At 44.6% G+C, this 19803-nt stretch overlaps 1 protein-coding gene across 1 annotated transcript in view; it reads left to right on the forward strand.

The window, feature by feature from the left end:
• Window positions 1-2176: 2176 nt before the first annotated feature.
• The window catches only part of LOC122744035 (uridine-cytidine kinase-like 1), a 77428-nt gene continuing 59801 nt past the window's right edge, over window positions 2177-19803 (forward strand). Inside the window, exons 1-7 of the mRNA XM_043989346.1 lie at window positions 2177-2225; window positions 10070-10189; window positions 12832-12911; window positions 14705-14833; window positions 16803-17605; window positions 17792-18024; window positions 18288-18359. Coding sequence (XP_043845281.1) covers window positions 10072-10189; window positions 12832-12911; window positions 14705-14833; window positions 16803-17605; window positions 17792-18024; window positions 18288-18359 — 1435 coding nt within the window. The 5' untranslated portion in view covers window positions 2177-2225; window positions 10070-10071. The remainder of the gene's footprint in view (window positions 2226-10069; window positions 10190-12831; window positions 12912-14704; window positions 14834-16802; window positions 17606-17791; window positions 18025-18287; window positions 18360-19803) is intronic.

Below are 19803 nucleotides of genomic sequence, written 5' to 3' on the forward strand. Positions count from 1 at the left end.
ACCATCCTTTCCACCCCACCCCCAAGGAGAAGTATGGGAATGGAGAACAGTAAAATGTAGGGGGCAGCAGGAGATGAGTGCCATGGACTAAAGGCAGACAGCTCCCCAGGACAGAGACAACAGCACCCTGAGTGTGTCAGCTGGGGTGGCCCAGCAACACCTGGAGGAAGCCTGCCGGCTAGACTCCAATCCCACCATTGTTCAAGTCTGGGGCAAAGCTCCAGAAGACTAACCTTAGTTATATCTGTAGTTGGGGGTATAAGGAACAGCGTTAGCTCCCAGAGAAGGGAGCCTTGTGTAAAGTAGTATGATAGAAAAAGCACCAAATTGGGAATAAGACCTCAAGTATAGTCCTGCTTCTAAAATTAATTGGTTTTCTGACCATGAGCAAATCATTTATCACCTCTGGACTTCATTTTTCTCATCTGTAAAATGTGGATAATAATTCCTGCCCTGTTGACTTCACAGGGGAGTTTATGAAGATGTGATGAGATCATCATATATTTCTCCCTAATCCAAATCCCAAGAAAAAGTCATCTATACTCAATGTCTCCATTTCTTCTATTTTTAATTCTCATTTTAACCCTTTACAGTCTGGTACCCTACTTCAACATTCAACTGAAACTGAGCTGTCCCAAGTTACCAATGATGCCTTATTGCTCACCATAATGATCTTTTCTCAGTCTTCATCCTTTGTAATCTCTTTGGCATTTGACATAGGTGACCATCCTCCTCCAAATACTTTTATCCTTTTCAGTCTCCTTTGCTGGATCATCATCCATATCCTACCCACTAACTTTGGGTGCATGCCCAAACTGTCCTGGACATTCTCTTTTTCTCTCTTTACACTCTTGGTGATCTTATCAGCTTACATGTGTTTAAAGATTATCTCTATAGTGACAACTCTCAAATCTATACATGCAGGCTTTCTCTCTCTCTGCAGCTCTATTTACAAATCACCAAATGTCTATCCAACTGGATGCCCCATAAACATCTCAAACTCAACGTACCCAAAATAGAACTCTTCTACCCCTGCCCATTACCCCTTGTCCAAACTTTCCTAACTCTGTTGAAGGTCCCAGATACCCAGATTTGCAACTTCAATGTCATGCTTGATTCCTCACCCTCAGTCACCCACCATATCCATTGTTGCCAGTTTCTTTCTCTGTGCCATCTCTACTATGTCTCTGTTTTCAAATGTTGCCTATGATATTATCTGTCTGACCTGAAACAAGTCCCTTAAATGTCCTGGACCTGTTTCCTCATCTCTGAAGTGGAGTTAAACTAGATGGCTTTGGAGATGCCTTCTTGTTCTAACTCTATGATTCCACGATTAGGGGGGAAAAAAAAGAAAAAAAAAAGGCTGAGATGGCCAGTGAAGGAGGAAACTGAGTGTCCAACGGGGGCGCTCCTCTCCAGGAGACACTATTTCCCCAAATGAGTTCTTCCCAATTCCTCTGCAGATTTTTTGGGGGAAGATCAACAGCATGGGACTGGAAGCCCAAATGCCCGAGTCCTCTGTAAGCTCTCGTAAGACTTTCAAACTCTTGAGCAAAGGGAAGGTGGGGCAATTGACCCCAGATCCCTAGTATAGCTCAGTTTCCCCAGTTACCTCAAACTGTTCCCACCTGGTTGCAGGTCTGCCCTTCGACTGAAGCTTAGAGTTTCGGAGTTTTTGTCCGCCACCCAGCTTGAGCGCCAAGAAGGGGGCTCCCGCTGGTGCTGGCCCAGTCACCCTGGTCTAATGCCAGGCCACCCCATCCCCACCCTTCGGGAAGGTTTAAGGGGATCAACTGCACTCCCTCCTTCATCCAGGGCTTTATCGATCTCTGCTTGACTGATGGGGGGTATGGGGGTACAAGCTGGCCTCCTCCGCCAGCCCAGGAGGGACGGACCCTGGAGTTCCCGGAGCCCAGACTGGGGTCTCGGCGTGCGCTCCGCGGATGGGGGGGAAACAGTAGCCTCGGGCTGAGGCCTCCCCCAGCCCCGTAGTCGATCCCCATTTCCCTGGGAGACTGTGCGGGGCTGCAAGAATAACGCGAGAGTTGCAAGTTGCTTCCCCCGTCCCCCCGCCCCACCCCCCCCGGACTGTAAAACTGTCAAAGGTAGGAGGGGGAGGGAGCGCGCATGAGCCCAGCGCGGCGCGCAGCCTGCGCCGGCCCGGGGGAGCCGTGCCGAGCCGCGCCGCGCCGCGCCGCGCCGAGCCCAGCCGAGCCGGGCCGGAGGTAAGCGCGCCCGCCTGCCTGCCCGCCCGCCCCCGGCCCTGGCCCTGGCCCCAGCCCCCTGGGGCCTCCCCCTCCGGGCAGCCCTCCGCGCCCCGCCCGGGCCCCAAGCCCCCTGTCCCCGGGCCCCGGAGCCCGCACAGGCCGGGGGGCGGGGCCGCCTGGGGCCAGGGGGGGCCGGGGGCGCTGCAGACCCCCCGGGCCGGGGGTGCGGCCGCTCGCTCGGCCTCCCGCGCCTTCGTGCTGTTTTCCTTCCTTCTCCTCCTACAGAAAAAGTCGCCATTTTGCTTCGCTGCCTTCGGCTTGCTTTGCGCCCCCCCCCCCTCCCCGAGTTTGGAGCTGTCCCCCCCCTCCCCCTCCGGCTCGGCCCGGCCTGCCCGGCCCGGCCTCCCAGTAATCCGGCCCCTTCCGGCTCGCCGCCCGCCGGCGCGGGACAGGACAAGACTGGACGGGACAGGCTGGGCCGGGGCGGGGTGAGGGGCGCTGGGCATGGGTGGGGGGCTTATTGGAAAAGACGATCCGGCCCGCCGTGTACCCCCACTTCCTCCACCTTCCTGGTCGCTTCTCCCTCAGTCCTAGCAGGGCCACTCACTGGGCGGAGGGGGAGGGTCAGGCAGGTGACAGGTGGGTGTGGGATCTGTTCGCTGTGGCCCCCAGCAGGATTGGGTTGGAGAGGCTGCTGTCCTCTCGATTAGAAAATTGAAATCCGACCAGAGCTAGATAGGAGAAGGGGAGGGTCTGTAGGTCCTGCTGCCACCTTCCTGGGGGTTGTGATGGCCATGAATATCTGAAGACGTTGACCCTCTTTGCTGGAGTTGGCCGATCGCTTCCCTACACACTACCCCAGTCCTACCTTTCTCTCCTACCCCACCCCCAGCCCTAACTTTGCCTATTCCCGATGGCCCTTCTCCTTCCCCCCTTCACCCTCCCCCCCCTCAGCCCTGCCCCTTCAGAGATGTAGGTGTCTCCAGATTCCCTACAATCCATCCATGGCTGGCTGTCCCCCCCTTCCCCCCCTTCAAGCTTTCTTGGGCCATTTCTCTTTGCTGTGATCCTAGGACTGAAGTAAAACTTCCTGCTCTTGGTTTGTTTCCATAAAATGGTGTTTTGGGTTGCCCTGCCTTTGTTTGGTTATGTGAGTTTCCTGGGTTGTGAATTTTTTGATTAAGAGGTTATATTTATTGTGACTTTTGATGGGAGTTTTTTCTTTGAGTGCAAATATCCCTTTTTTCCCACTTCCCTGGGAGATGGACTTTTGGAGGGGAGAAGCAGTAGGGCAGAAGTTTCTCTCTACCCTAATGAAGTGGGTGAATGTAGAAAATCACTCCTGCCCGAAGATGTTACTGCGCCAGTCCTTCTGTCTTCCTGTCCATAACCCTGAATCCCTTGGTCTTCCCTAGTCCTGAGCTCAAGTTGTTGGCCTTCCTAAGCCAATCCAAAGTAGGGCTCCTGCTCAGTTCATAATAATGATAGCTTATGTTTATATAGTTTTATGGTTTGCAGAATACTTATGTATATTAATCTCATCTGATGCTTACCCTGTGAAGTAGGCAATCCAGTTATTCCCATTTTACAGATAAAGAAACTTGAGGCCTTGAGAGTTTTAGTTTGTGGTCACTTAATTTGTATGGTCAGAGGCAGAATTTAAATTCAGATCTCTTCAAGTCCCACGCTCTTTTGATAATACCACCAGAGCCTTCTGAGTTGATTTACATTGGGGTGGGGGGGGGGGGAGAGACGTTGGAGAGAGAAAAAAGTGGCAAGGATTATTGAAATAACCCGTGCTATTAGCCACTTTCCATAGCAGGTTTCTGTTTCTTTGCTACCCTCTTGACAGGGCATGGAGTGAGTGCATCTATACAGATCTGAAGCTTTGCCTCTTGAGCTGGGGTCATCTCCCTCAACATACACAAACACAAACACACATTTCCTTTTAAGCTGCTTGCCGTCTTTGAAGTTTGTTGTAAAAATTATAATCATCCATACTTGGCTATGGCCTGAGCCTCTTTCTAGAGGAAAACCCAGTAGTAACCTGACCCTATCTTCAGAGAGGTCAACAGAAGAGAGAGAAACCCAGTGAAGTTGTCCCCAGACTTCTGAGAGGTCATTTAGAGAGAATGGAGACTCCCTAAAAATTAGGGCCTTGAGCAAGGGGATATGTAAATAAATAACTAATCACTAGCCTGGTGCTTCATTTTCATGTAGTACTGTTTGTACCTGTAGATCTGTACGAGGTTGGTTCTCCAAACACAAAAGCTTTTCCTGGGTTTGTCCTGGTAATTACTTTGTTTCTTTATTCCTTTGTTATATTCTAACTTGGGCTGGGTTCTTTGGGGGAGGGAAGAAAGAGGCTAAGCTGGGAGGATACAGACACCAGGAACTTCCAAGGCCTTATAGAAGAAAGGAACAGGTGAGACATGGGTTGGGTTTTTTTGGATGAAAATTAACCTGCCAAAGTATAAAGTAGATAAATTTGTGAAAAGAGAAGTGAGATATAAATTGGATCTTAATAAAGTTATGAATGTCAAAGTTGGAAGAAACTTGGAGATTATTTAGTCCAGGAGTTCTTATCCTGGGGTCTGTTAATTAAAAAAATTAACAAATTAATTTACCATAAAAAAATCTATGCACTTCAGACTAAGGAAGAGACAGAAAGAGAGGGTATTTCTTAGGGTATTTCAAACCCATGTGTATGAATTCACCATTAATTCACCATTAAAAAAAAGATTAAAATTAATTATTTTTGAAAATTAAGTTAAAATTTTATAGGCCCATATATTGATACCTGTTTCGGTACAATTGGTTTCCTTTGTAATTCAATGTATTTAATTTGGTACCCTTAAAAATATTATTTTGCAAAGGGGACCATAGGCTCCCAAAGGGGTACATGACACAAAAAAGGTTAAGAACTCCTGATCTACCTATCCTACAATGTTTTGGGGAGAATAGAGTAAATCTGGCCAAGATGGAAGGGAAATTGCTTCTCAGGGTTGGGCAGGGGGACATATGTACTTAGAAGTTTAGATGCTTAGTATATCAAATAATAACTGATTCAGCATCTATGGATTAGATTAGTTTCAATTCAACATTTATTAATTGCATTCTATGTGCTAGATATGCTGCTAGGCATGGGAATGACAAAAACAAAAGTCTCTTGCCCTTAATAAGTTTACACTCTTTTGGGGGCGGAATTTAACATATACACAAATCAATACAGACTACTTTGGGGAGCAATAATAACTGGAGGAAACAGGAAACACCTCTTGTAGGGGGTGGCCCTTGAGCAGAGCTTTGAAAGAACCAAAAAGAGGAGGAGCAAGGAGGGAAAACATTCTTAACTTGGGGAGTCTTCTAAGAGGCTGGAGACAGGATGTAATATATGGAGAATATCAAATAGGTCAGGTAGGCTGGAACAAAGGGGGCATAATGAAGAATCATATGTGATCAGCCTGGGAAAATTAGTTAGAACTAAGCTGTGAAGGGCTTTAGATACGAAATATAGAAGTATGTATTTTATTATAAAGGCAGCTTGGAGCCACTGAAGATTCTTCAGTAGAGGGGTGATATGACCAGACCAGTGCTCTAGAACAGCAGTTGTCAAAGTATTGTCTAGTGGCCCCTTGGGGACCTCCAAGACCCTTTGTAGGGAGAGGGGTCTTTGAGGTCAAGACTATTTTCATAATAATATTAAGATGTTTTAATTTCGAATAGGGTAAATATCAATAGAACACATAAACAAAAGCCCCCTGGGGGGGTCCTCAATAATTTTTAAGAACATAAAGGAACTGAGACCAAAAAGTTGGCTTTAGAATATCAATTTGGCTGCTGTTTAGAGGGTATACTGGAACAGGGAGAGGCTTTGTGAAATATCCTGAAAATCAAAAGGAAGGGTTGGGCTGCAGTATTGAATGTTGAAGGGAGGTGAAGAACTGAGAAGATGCCATTAGATTTAACAATAAAGACATCATCAGGGCAGCTGAGTGGCACAGTGGATGAAGCACTGGCCCTGGATTCAGGAGGACCTGAGTTCAAATGTGGCCTCAGACACTTGACACTTACTGGCTGTGTGACCCTGAGCAAGTCACTTAACCCTCATTGCACCCCCCCCCCAAAAGAAGGAGACATCATTGGTGACATTGGAAAGTAAAGTTTTAGCCAAGTGTTGGCATCAGAAGCCATAAGGGGATGAAAATTGTGAGTAAAAGGTGAAAAAGTGGATTCATTTAGACAGGTTTTTCCCCACAGTGGTTTGGTTGTGAAAGGAAAGAAGGATATAGAAAGACAGCTTGAGGGGATGGTAGGGTGAAGAGGAAATATATATAGATACAGATATGTATGTATGTATATGTGTGTATCTAAATATATGTGTGTATATATCTCTGTCTAACTAACTGGAAATGTTTGTAGGCAGCCAGAAAGGAGCCAGACAGTAGATAACAGAGGAAAGAACTTGTCAGAGAAGCAGTTGTCTGTACTCTGGGAATATTCTTCCTCAGTTTGAAGTGCATGAAATACCTCTCCAAGACAGAAGGAGAGGCAGATTGCCTCTCAGGCTATTTGAAACCCAGATGTATGAATTCACCAGCCATTGACCACAGGGCCTTTCTGAGCAATATAAAGTCTTCTGTTTGGCCTTTAAAATCCTTCACAACATGACTCCCAACTACCTTTCTAGGCTAGTCTTACATCCATTCCCTTTAGGCACTCTGGTTCAACCAAACTGTCTTTCTTTTGTTCCTTAATATTCTACCATCCATATCCTTGCCTTTCCATAAGCATGCCTCATGGAATCCTTGATTCCCTTTTATGCTGAAATTGAGCACCACCTCCTATATGAGGACTATATGGAGCTTCTCAGTTGTTAGTCGCTTCCCTCTCCCCTGAAATTATTCTTTTTTTTTTTTTTCAGGGCAGTGAGGGTTATGTGACTTGCCCAGGGTCATATAGCTAGTAAGTATCAAGTGTCTAAGGCTGGATTTGAACTCAGGTCCTCCTGAATCCAGGGCTGGTACTTTATCCTCTGTGCCACCTAGATGCCCCCCTGAAATTATTCTATATTTACTTGGTAGTATATATCTCTATATACAGACAGTTGCTCTCTATAAATTTACATTATGCAATTTGACTTTATGTAAAGAATTATGAAAGGAATTCACATTCCAAAAAGAATTCATATTCCAAAAAATAACACCTGTTAACTTTACTATACAGTACTGTGCTTTCTCTCTTTGCTCCAGCCCCTCTACTTGGTGCTCAGTAGCTTCCCATTCCCCGATCAAAAAAAAAAACAAACCCACAAAACAACCAAAAACCTAAGTTCTAAAACCCCCCAAAACTCTCCAAGTGAAAGCAGAAAAAAGGATGTGTGAAAAGACTGGTGAGCTGCCTGCAGAATGAGGACTTGCCTTGAGACCTCCAGTGGGATAGGAGAGAAGAGACCTTTGCCCCACTTTGCTGGGGGGCACCTCCCCTGTTCTGTCTCAGGCCAGGCCCTCACCCCTGTTCCTTCTCCTACTCTTGCTTCTTTGTCCTTGCCTCCCCCCCACAAATGTGTCCTTGAACTGTGCTCTCCCCCCTTCTTGCTTCCTTCCCTCTCCCCCCCTTCCCATATCTGCTGGCAAATTTATTTTCTGTAAAGGTGTGTGGAATGGTCCATTTGTGTCAAGTGAGAACTCTGTGTGTGTGTGTGTGTGTGTGTATGTGTGTGTGTGTGTGTGTGTGTGTGTATAGATAGATATAGTATTTACCTATATTTATGTTGTTTTCCCTAATGGAATTTAAGCTTCTTGAGGGCAGGGACTCTTTTTTAAATTCTCAGCACCTAGAATTGGCCTAAAAGCCAGGAGACTGGGTTTAAGTCCTATCTCTGGCATATATTGAATATGTGACCCTGGGCACTGCTCCTAACTGTTCAGTGCCCTGGACACCTCTCTTAAATTTGAAGTATTAGAGAAAATGTCAGCTTGCATGGTTAGGAGCTTACCTTACCTATATAAATTCCCTATATAAATGAAATTACAGATCCAGTCCGTATGCTCAGTACCTACCATAGTGCCTAACTCCCAGTAAGCATGTTATAAATATTTGTTAGTAAATTAATAAATAGCATTTCTGTGATAAAGAGAGGAAGAATAAAAACACAATCTAACCCCATCCTACCTGTTTGGCTTTTTTATACATTATTTCCCTTCATATATTCTCCTTCAAACTGACCTCTTACTTTTCCTCATACATGATACTTCATTTCCCATCTCTGTGCCTCTACACTGGTTGATCCTTATGTCTGGAATTCACTCCCTCCTCACCTCCAAATCTTAGAATCCTTAGTTTCCTTCAAAGTTCAGCTCAGGGGGACAGCTAGGTGGCGCAGTGGATAAGGCACTGGCCCTGGATTCAGGAGGACCTGAGTTCAAATGCAGCCTCAGACACTTGACACTAGGTGTATGACCCTGGGCAACTCACTTAACCCTCATTGCCCTGCAAAAAAAAAAGTTCAGCTCAGATACCACCACTTATATGAAGTCTTTCTTTATCCCCCTTGCTACTAGTGCCTTCTTCCCCACTTCCCCTATCAATTATCCTGTATTTATTTTGTGTTTACTTATATGTGTACCTTTCTTTCCTGATAAGAGATAAGCCCTTGAGGATTAAGTCCATTCTAGTTTTGTCTTTTTATTCCCAACTCCCAACACAGTGTCTAGCACACAGTATGCACTTAAATTCTAGTTGCTTTATTGAGCACATTCTTTGATGCTTCATTGAGCTGGTTTAGGAGACCTCTTGCCTTTGCCTTTGGATTCTCCATCCTTCCTAGATCTGCCAGTCACATGTTTGGTCCTTAGACCCCAATTTGATTTGGTTCTGCCCCATGGTCAGACAGTGAAATTCTTTGATCATCTTTCTTTCTCCAGCTCTTCTATATGATTTTAATTTTTGATGGGGAGACACAAAATACTTAGCCCTATAGAGCAGAACTAGGAACAGTGGAAGTTTTAAGGAGGCAAGTTTAGGTTTGAGATAAGAGATGAAAATTATAGCTGTCCAAAAACAGAATAGGCTGCCTTGGGAAGTAGAGGGTTCCTGATTACTGGAAGTCTTTAGACAAAGAAAGGCTGACCATTTGGGCATGGTGTGGAAGGAATTCTTATTCGGGTATGGGCAGTACTAGATGTTTTTGAGATCCTTCTAACATTTGGGATTCTCTGAGAAGATAATCCTAGCTCAGCATCTGTGGCAGAAAGGAAAACATGGGGAAAATCTAGATACTTCCAGTCATTAAGGCTAGAACTGGTGGGGGAGGAGGGAGAGTAAAATACAGAGTCAGAGGTGCATCTTATTATCACACCCTCCCCCCAAATGTGACTGGGGAATCCCAAAGGGAAAGCTTTTTCTTTAGAACCATTTGTTATAAATAGAAAATAAAAAATTCTTGGGCATGCTTAGAAGTGAAACTGACTTGCGGGGAGGGATGGGAGAATGGGCTATGCTCTGTGAACCTTGCTTTACATAGCATATATAAACCCATGTGTGAAAGAGTTCATTAATCAAAGAAATTCGATGGTAAATCTCAGTAAGTAAATGATGACAAAGTATTTAAAAGCCACATTCGTTCAATTTATATAAAGTTTGTTTAAAGTAGCAATTACTATAATGAATTCTGCTGAACTTGCTTCTTTTCCTCCCCTGTCTCCCGTACTTCATGCCTCCCCAGTCCTGCCCTCTCCCACCCACTAGTGTTCCTATTCCCTGTTCTCTTGTCCTCCCCTGACCTATCCCCTGTGTCTTTCCCTATAGGCCTAGTGCATTTTCTTTCCCTGTTTACTCACCCATCTGTACTTGGCTTGCAGAGATGGGTGACCCATACGGAGGAGGCCGAAGGCTTGCAGGACCAAGTAAGGGTGGTTTGGGGAAGGATGGAGAGAGGATAGAAAGCCAGCTCCCTGCCCCCCACGAGCCTCCTAAACTTGGTAAGAACACTTTGGTTATTGACAAACTTCTGTGCCCATTCCTGAGGAAGAACTAAGCCAGGCTTCTGCAGTGGCCTGGGGCGTCCTGGAACCTCTCTCTGTTCAAGGCCCAGGAGCCTAACTTGAAGAGGTTTTGTTGAATGTTCAGACAATTGGGATATAGATTTACCTCTATATGTACTATCCACTGGCAATTCTGGCTTTTCAGACCAACCCCTTCAGATTGTGCTTTGTGAGTGAGCTCAGAGAATAAGTAAAACCTAATCAGAAGTTAAAATCAGCCAACAACAAACAAAAAATGACAAATCTGTTCTTCTGGAGCCAAGTACAAATTAGCTTTATATATAAAGCTATCATATACACATATGTGTGTGTGTATGTAAAATATCTATGACCAATTCTCTATCAGGAGCATGGGGTCAGTCACTAGGTTGACCATGGGATGATGTAGATCTGTCCAGGCTGTTCTCCCTACTTTTAATATACAATCAATCAATCAAAAACCATTTTTTAAATTAGATGTTATACAGTTAACAAACATCTATTTTCTCTCCTTCCTAACCTCCCTATTAAAAAGAAAAAAGAAAAGAGCTTTTATAACAAATATGTATAGTCAATTAAAACAAATTCCTATATTGGCCATGTCCAAAAAAATATATCTCATTTTTGCAAAATCACCACTCTGTCAAGAAGAGGGTAGCATGCATCATTGTCCATCCTCTGGAATGATTGTTGGTTGTTTTGCTGATCAGATATCTTAAGTGTTTCAAAATTGTTTGTTTTTACAGTATTATTGTATAAATTTTTCTCCTGGTTCTACTTGATTCACTCTCTATCATTTTATATGTCTTCCCAGATTTCACTGCTTCTAAATTTCACTGCTTCTGTCCCTTTCATTATTTCTTTTATTAAAATATATTTTATTGCTCTTTTATGTTTACTTCATCATAATTTCATCCATTGTCTTTAGCACCATCCCATATAGCAAGGTTATTTTTAAGGAAAAAAACCCAGCAAAACTCATTAATACACTGAAAAAGTCTGAAATGTTCTACACCTGTCCTGCCTCTTCAAAGAAGTATCTGGGAGGGGTGACTTCTCATCTCTTCTTTGGGATCATGCTTGTTCTTTGTCATTTTGCAGCATTCATTTTTGATTGTTTGGCAGTTATTGTTCTTTCCATTTACGTTGCTGTAGTCACTGCGTATATTGTTTTCTTGCCTCTGCTTACTTCACTCTGCATCAGTTCATGTAAGTCTTTCTATGCTTCTCTGTATTTATTATATTTGTTGTTAATCACAGTGTTATTCTATTATCTCAATGTGCCACAATTTGTTTAGCTATTCCACAATTGATGCAGCTATAAATATTTTGGTGTTTATGGGATCTTTATTCTTGTCAGAGACTTCCTTGGGTTAGTAGAAGCCTGTTAGTAGAATCTCTGGGCCAAAGGGTATGGAAATTTTAGTCACTTTATTTGTATAATTCCAAATCGATTTGCAAAATGGTCACACTGCGGGCAGCTAGGTGGTGCAGTGGATAGAGCACCGGCCCTGGAATCAGGAGTACCTGAGTTCAAATCCGGCTTCAGACACTTAACACTTACTAGCTGTGTGACCCTGGGCAAGTCACTTAACCCCAATTGCCTCACTAAAAAAAATAATAAATTAAAAAAAATATTTTAAATGGTCACACTGATTCACAGTTCCAACAATAGTGTAGTAGTCTGTCTATTTTCCCACAATCCCTACAACATTGACTATTGCCATCTCTTTTCATCTGTGACAATTTGTTGAGAGTGAGGGTTTTTTTGATTTACATTTCTTTATTATAAGTGATAAGAGCATTCTTTCACATAGCTGTTAATTGTTTGAATTCTTCTTTTGAGAACTTTGTTCATATCATTTGACCACTTATCTATTGGGGAATAGCTTATGATTCATCACTTATTGTGTCATTACAATTGTGGTATAATAATTCATTGGTATAGCATAATTTGTTCAAACATCCCTGGTTGGTGGACACCTCCTTAGTTTCTGGTTCTTTGCTACTACAGAGAGAAGTGCTAGAAATATTTTTCTTTATATACCTCTTTTTCCTCTTTCTTTGATCTATTGGTCTAGTAGTAGTTTTACTGACTCAAAGGAGGTATGCACAGTTTAGTAACTTTTGGGGCACAGTTCCAAATTGCTTTCCGAAATGTGTGGACCAATTTATAGCTCCACCAATATTGTATTAATATACCTGTTTTCCCATATTCCTTTCAATATTTCAACTGGTATTTATTAAATACTTACTATGTGCCAGGCACTATGCTAAGTGCCAGAGATATAAAAAAAGGACAAAACCAGTGCCTTCCCTCAAGAAGCATACATTCTGATGGAAAAAAACATTTAAATAAATAGGTACATATAAGATACACATATCATAGATAAAGAGAGAACCTTAGATCCAGGTAGGCATTAGTTTTATTACTAGAAAAATGAATAGGAATTGTTAAGGTAATAAATTGCCTTTCTAGGTACATGATTGCCCCATTTCAGTTTTGAACAGAAACTTCTCATTCTTGGGGTGGAGAGGGAAGATAGAGAACATCTCCTCCCTTCCCAAGTTCAATAATCCTTGCCTCTGCTTTGTTTCAGGAAATTCTACCAGTGACAAGATGGAGGGCAGGAAGAAAGGACGGCCAAAGGTGGAGAACCAGGCACTGAGAGACATTCCTGTGAGCTTCTCCCCAACCTGGAACCCTGTCTCCGCTCTTTCCTTCCCTTACCCTTCTGACATAAAACTGTTACTACTGCTCTAGCTCCCTGTAAGCCTGAGCCCCTGGCAAGCCTGATCTAACCTGATCTGATCTTCCACTGTGCAGGATGCTGTCAATCTAAGGTTCTTTTTAGATAGCCTCTCTTCAGTCCCCAATGATGGAGGCTGTCTGTGTCCCTTAAGAAAAAATAGCTTCTAGGTAGTGCAGAGCTTGGAGTCAGGAAGACCTGAGTTCCAATCTGGCCTCAGGCACTTACTAGCCATATGACCTTAAACAAGTCACTTGGGGGGCAGCTAGATGGCGCAGTGGTTAAAGCACCGGCCCTGGATTCAGGAGTACCTGAGTTCAAATCCGGCCTCAGACACTTGACACTTACTAGCTGTGTGACCATGGGCAAGTCACTTAACCCCCATTGCCTTAAAAAAAAAAAAAAAAGAAAGGGGGAAGCTAGGTGGCACAGTGGATAGAGCACCGGCCCTGGAGTCAGGAGGACCTGAGTTCAAATCTGACCTCAGACACTTAACACTTAACTAGCTGTGTGACCCTGGGCAAGTCACTTAACCCCAATTGCCTCACTAAAAAACAACAACAACAACAACAAAAACAAGTCACTTATCCTTTTCCTTTATCTGCCTCAGTTTCCTCATCTGTAAAATGGGGATAATAATAGCGCCTACCTTCCACGGTTATTGTGAGGATAAAGTGAAATAATATTTGTAAAGTGCTGTGTAGATTTTAAAGTGTTTTATCACTGCTAACTATTATTACGATCATAGATCTCATGCTGGTGTGCTGGAAGGAGCCTCAGAATCCAACTAGTATAATCCCTTCATTTTACAGATGAATTAACTAAGGCCTAGGAAAGTTAAGTGACTTACTGAAGGGCATACAGGTAGTATGCATCAGAGGCAGGATTTGAACCTAACTCCTCCGACTCTAGAGGCAGTGCTCTTTCCACTGAACCCTGCAGCCTCCTTCTAATTCAAATTATCTCTTTAAAGAGGCAGCTAGGTGTCACAGTGAATAGAGTGCTGGGCTTGGAGTCAGGATGACTCATTTTTGTAAATTCAAATCTGATCTCAGATACTTACTAGTGACATGACCTTGTGCAAGTCACTTAACCCTGTTTGCGTCAGTTTCCTCATCTGTAAAATGAGCTGGAGAAGGAAATGGCAAAGTACTCCAGTATCTTTGCCAAGGAAACCCCAGATGGGGTCATGAAAGAGTCAGATATGACTGAAAGGTGACTGAACAAAATTTTTTTAAAGCAAATGGCCTTTGAAGTTATAGCCAGCTAAGGTCCTTAGCATCCTATGGCAAGGGACCCTGGCAGAGCCATGTAGCTAAGGTTGCCTCTGCCCTGCTCAGGGCTTTTTTGGTGCAGGGAAGAGGACTGGGGGGCTAGTGAACCCTATCCTGGTTGAGGGTTCATCCTGTCATTATTGTCCCTTGAAAGGGAAGTAAATCAAGTTCTCTCTTGTTCCCCCTGAGATTGAATAAAGAAATCAAGTATGTGGAAAAAGAGAAAGGAAAGGGGCTGATTGGGGGTAAATTTGAAGAAGGAAGAAAAGTATGTGAGATAACTTGTTCCAGTTATGAAATGGGAGAGTGGGAGCTCACCTCTACTCAATGTCATTCAACAACATTGATTAAGAGCTTGCTGTGTGCAAATCCATGCACTGTGCTTGGGGCAAAGTATAGATAAGACACAATATAAACTCCTGGCTATTTTCACCTCTTTCCTACCCCAGCTCTCCTTGATGAACCAATGGAAGGATGAATTCAAAGCCCACTCTCGGGTGAAGTGTCCAAACTCAGGGTGCTGGCTGGAATTCCCAAGTATTTATGGACTCAAGTATCATTATCAGCGTTGCCAGGGGGTAAGACCATTGGCTGAAGGGTGGGGACTGCTAAAAGGTATATTATAAGTCTTCTCAATGCAAATGAATTCAGGATTTGGGAAGAATAAAGAAGGGAAAGTAGTGGAGATGGGGGAGGAGAGATGGAGCAAGGAGACTTTAATGATAAGGATTTGGGGCATAAAACCTCAGGTCTGAGTTTATAAAGCATTATACCCATGGGAGTGTGTATGTATATACACATACATATATACATACCACATATACATATGCATACACATACATATATATACATATACATACACACACACACATATACACACACACACACACACACACACACATATACCCACAAGCCCATTGTCTGTCTGAAAGGCTCTGGGTGTTTTTTAGGTGGGGTGGGGCCTGTACAAATCAAAACATATCTATTTTGGATGCTGGCATGTTTCAGAACACTTCTGTGTTTCTTCATACATCATGAATGTTTCTGTATGAGCATCTTTTTAAAGGTCAGAAAACTGTGTTTAATAGCAGGCCTAGAGAACATGATTCTCAGTGGTGTATGATTTCACTTCAAGGGATAACCCCTGTATTTAGTGGGCTCTGTTTGTGGATTGTCCCAATATTGCTCCTCCTCTTTCCTTCCCTGTTTCCATGCCTCAATTCTGGGATTGCTTTTGTTCATCGTCTCCCAGAATCCCCACAGTTGTTTTTCCTTCCCTTTCCTCCCCTGTCCCCATGCCTGCTTCTGGGATTGGGGATCCTCCTCAAGAATCCAGAATGGGGTATGTCCTCTGCCCTTTCTTACTCCTTCCTCATTTAGCTACCAGAATGAGTATTTCCAGGTTAAGGTATCAGTATTTTTGAGTCATCTCTGCACCTTGGTCCAAGTTACGGTGCTTAAGGGATTTTCTGACCATGCTATCTTTGCCCGCTATTAGCTTCTCCCACTTAGATGTAGAAGCAATGTCTTTCTCTTTCCCTCCCTCCACTCCCTCAGGAATCTTTAAGTCTTTGGAGGAGAAGTTTGTTGACATTTCTTAGATATCCCCCTATCCCAACAACCAAATATCCTGTCCCTTTCTTTCTTACCCTTTCCAACCTTTACCTAAGACCTCCAGGCTCCGTTTTCTTACCGCCAAGCCTTCACTCACAGTGTTCCTCCCTGCCCATCAGCATCTGTCTAATTCCTACCTTTCCTTCAAGGCTGGCCCCTCTAGGAAGTCTTTCCAAATCTCTCCAGCCAGCAGTGGACCCTTCCTCCTTTCAAATCCCATATCATTCTCTTGTAATACATTGGCATTTTACCTGGTTTTCTCATTGTGTGTCCATGTCTTAATTCTTCTACTAGAGGGAACTATGTTTTGTCTACTTCAATGTCTCTCTCCATGCCTTGCATAAGACCCTGTACACATTAGGTGTTGAATAATATTCATTGAATGACTAAATGAATATAGTCAGGGTGGCCATTTTTGCCTCTGATGTCATAGAAATGGACAGGACAGTATATAGCATTTGAATGTGTTACTATATGTATATTACATTGAACACATCTGTAACATGTGACCCTGCTGTGAATGGACTCTGTGTTGAGCTGTATGGGAGATGAATGATAATAGAGGGGTGTCAGTTACTTCACATGCTTTCATTTTCTACCCATTTCAAGTTTAGCCCAAGCCGCTCTTATTGTTCCTCTTTGCCTACATGTCTGATTGCTTTCGTTTATTTTCTGGGGGAACAAAAGTGAGCCATAATACTTTTTTTCTTTTGCCTCTGGCTCGAGGCTGGGAGTTAGGGGTTGGGAGCAGAAGGATCAAAGAATGGGATCTTGCTTGTATTTCTCCACTTCCCTTGTGCTGTTCTGGATTTGGGGATAGGAACTTAGGGGCTGGATGGCCCCCAGTGAGAGCATCATCTATAGGACCTGCACTGTTCCTATGGTCCCATCATCCCTATGCACATGTGGCTCTCTCTGCTCCTTCTTCTTCAGGGTGCCATCTCTGAGAAGCTGACATACCCATGCCCCTACTGTGAAGCTGCCTTCACCTCCAAGACCCAGCTAGAGAAGCACAGACTGTGGAATCACATGGACCAGCCTGTCCCAGCCAGCAGGCCTTTCCCTCTGCCTAAAGCTGCACCCCCTGGGAAGCCAGTACAGACCAACAAGCCAGTCCCAGTCACTAAGCCGCTACCAGTCAGCAAACCAGTCTCAGTCACTAAGCCGGTCCCGGTCACTAAGCCAATTCCGGTCACCAAGCCGGTCCCGGTCACCAAGCCGGTCCCGGTCACCAAGCCGGTCCCGATCACCAAGCCGGTCCCGGTCACCAAGCCGGTCCCGGTCACCAAGCCGGTCCCGGTCACCAAGTCGGTCCCGGTCAGCAAGCTGGTTCAAGTCAGCAAACCTGTCCCAGTCAGCAAACCTGTCCCAGTCAGCAAACCAGTTCCAGTCACTAAGGTGGCCCCGGTCAGCAAACCTGTTCCAGTCACCAAGGTGGTCCCGGTCAGCAAACCTGTTCCAGTCACCAAGGTGGTCCCGGTCAGCAAACCTGTTCCAGTCACCAAGCCTGTTCCAGTCACTAAGCTGGTCCCAGTCAGCAAATCCGTCCTACCTACCAAGCCAGTTCCAGTAAGCAAACCTATCCTGCCCAGCAAGCCCTTCCCACCCAGCAAGCCTGTCCTTGTCAGCAAGCCGATTCCAATCAGCAAATCAGCATCACCCAGCAAAGTGTTGCCGATGAACAAGCCGGAGAGCAAAGTGCAAAGAACTGTGGGAAGGAGCGGTGGTAAGAAGAGGTACATATGGGGTCCAGAGAGAGCTGTCTGGTATCTCTCTCTTTCCCAGCCTCTCACCTGGGTTGGGGTCCTGCTTTGGATGGGGAGAGAGACCATTTCTTAGCTACAGGTTGGGATGAGTGAAAGGAATAGCTGCTTTAAGACTTTAGCCCCACTCCCCCAGGTCACTGTGATTACTGCTTCCAGGGCCGCTGAGGGCTTGGACACCTGCCCCGTCCATCCAAAACAGGCGAAGTTGGAGAAGGAAGGCGATCTGCACCCAGAGAATGGAGAGTGTGCCCTAGACACATGTGAGAGTAAGGACTTCCATATGACTACAGCCGAGACCGTTGCTTCACCTGCTACAAAGGCTACGAGCAGCAAAGAAGCTGCAGGCCCGGTATCGCCCCCAGAAGAGGATCCTGAGCGTTCCAAGCACAGTAAGATTAGAGCCCAGGATGAGCAAAGGAGAATGCTTCAGAGCCCCCATACCCACATCTGCCATTCACTTTTGCAATGGGGGTGGAGGGTCTGGAGTCCCCTCTGTCTCATTCCTGGCATTGGTATAGCTGGGTAGAAATGGTCCTTGGGGGTGGGGGAGGTCCCTAGACAGGTGAGATGAAGGGTGGCACTAGAGGTTAACCCTTTTCTCTATGGTTATTTGACCAGATTTGGTCTTCTTGTTTTCTCTCCCTTGAGTCAGGAAGGAAACAAAAAACGCCTAAGAAGTTCACTGGGGAGCAACCATCGATCTCAGGGACCTTTGGTCTTAAAGGTAAGGACTCTTCCCCAAAGTCTAGCACCATCCTTTAGACATAATACAGGTTTAGTAAGTGGTAGTAGTTGAATGAATGAATGAACAAATGAACAAACTCCTCGACTCCAGGCAAATGGGAGACCTTGGGAGCTTCTCCCAGAAACTGAGTAGAAGAGGATGTGATTTCAGGACATGCTAATCTCCCATTTCCCCATCACAGTCCTCTCCAAATGTGGAATAGAATTCTAGGATCTCTTCCCATTGGAGTTGCTGGCAAGTAAAGCTGGAACTAGCACAGGGTCACTGGGGTTATGTTTAGGCGGTAGCTTGGGGAGATTTGTTTCCTTCCCTCTTCAGAGAACTGTCTATCTCACCTGCTGCTCATTCCCTTATAGCCCTGGGCTGACACTCCTCAGAGTCCTGGGGCCTTTGCTCCCCTTTCCCAAGGATGCTCTTTGAAGTTCCTTTGGGTCACCTGGGTTGGGGGCCCTATGTCATAGGTAGAGGGCAAGGGACATCAAGGGTTTAGAGTAAGGAGGAGAATCACCAAGATCAGGGGGAAGGGATGGATGGGAAGACTAGACTTCATGATGTCAGACCCCCAATGCTAGTGAAGTCCACTGTAAATGTAAGCTTAATGTGCCATACTGTCAGCTGACACCCAGTCAGTGTCTACCAAATCTGAAAGGTGGCAACACCATGGAAGAGCTGGGAGACTCATGCCTGTATATGCAATTAATGGCAACATTAATTCGTGGCACACCTTTTGAGAACTATTACAGATGGACCTTTGACATGATCTGATATGATCCAGTCATTTGAGAGATGAGGGCACTGAGGCTTAGTGGTGGGGTCTTAGTTTGCCTGACATTCCAAAGCAAGTTAAGACTTTGGTCTTAGACACAAGACACCTTAGCTCTAGTCCTGGCCTTAGCATATTAACTCATCCCAGAATAATACTCTCTTGTGGCATTTATCATGAGCTCCTCATCCTTTGGTTGTTTTCATGCTTGGCATTTCCCTGCTGAATTATAAGGGAGTTGGGCCTCACACACAGTGGACATTCAGTGAATGTCTTTTTGGTGAATGAAGGTGGAACATCTTACAGGTAGATTGCTCAGTATAACTGTGTGTTCTGAAGGTGTCAAATCATTCTTACAAGGAAAGAAATGGAACTTGACAGAGAAGTGACTAGTCCTAGCTGTTCAGTGTGATAGAGCCAAGAATAGAAATGATTCTTTCATTTGTCTCTTGTGCAGAGAAAATACTCTCATTAAGAGGGGAACGCATTCTCCTTCAGGGTTAGTTTTCTTTGTTCTAACTCTTACGTTTCCCTCTTTTTCAACATGTTCAATATTGTGTTCTTTGCTAAGGCTCTAGAAGATGGTCATTCAGTCAGCTAGTATTTATTAAACATCTGCTGTGTTCCTGGCAAGTGTTAAGTGCTGGGGATAGACAAAGA

This window comes from Dromiciops gliroides, chromosome 2, assembly GCF_019393635.1.
Source record: "Dromiciops gliroides isolate mDroGli1 chromosome 2, mDroGli1.pri, whole genome shotgun sequence".
In the NCBI taxonomy this organism is placed as follows: Eukaryota; Metazoa; Chordata; class Mammalia; order Microbiotheria; family Microbiotheriidae; genus Dromiciops; species Dromiciops gliroides.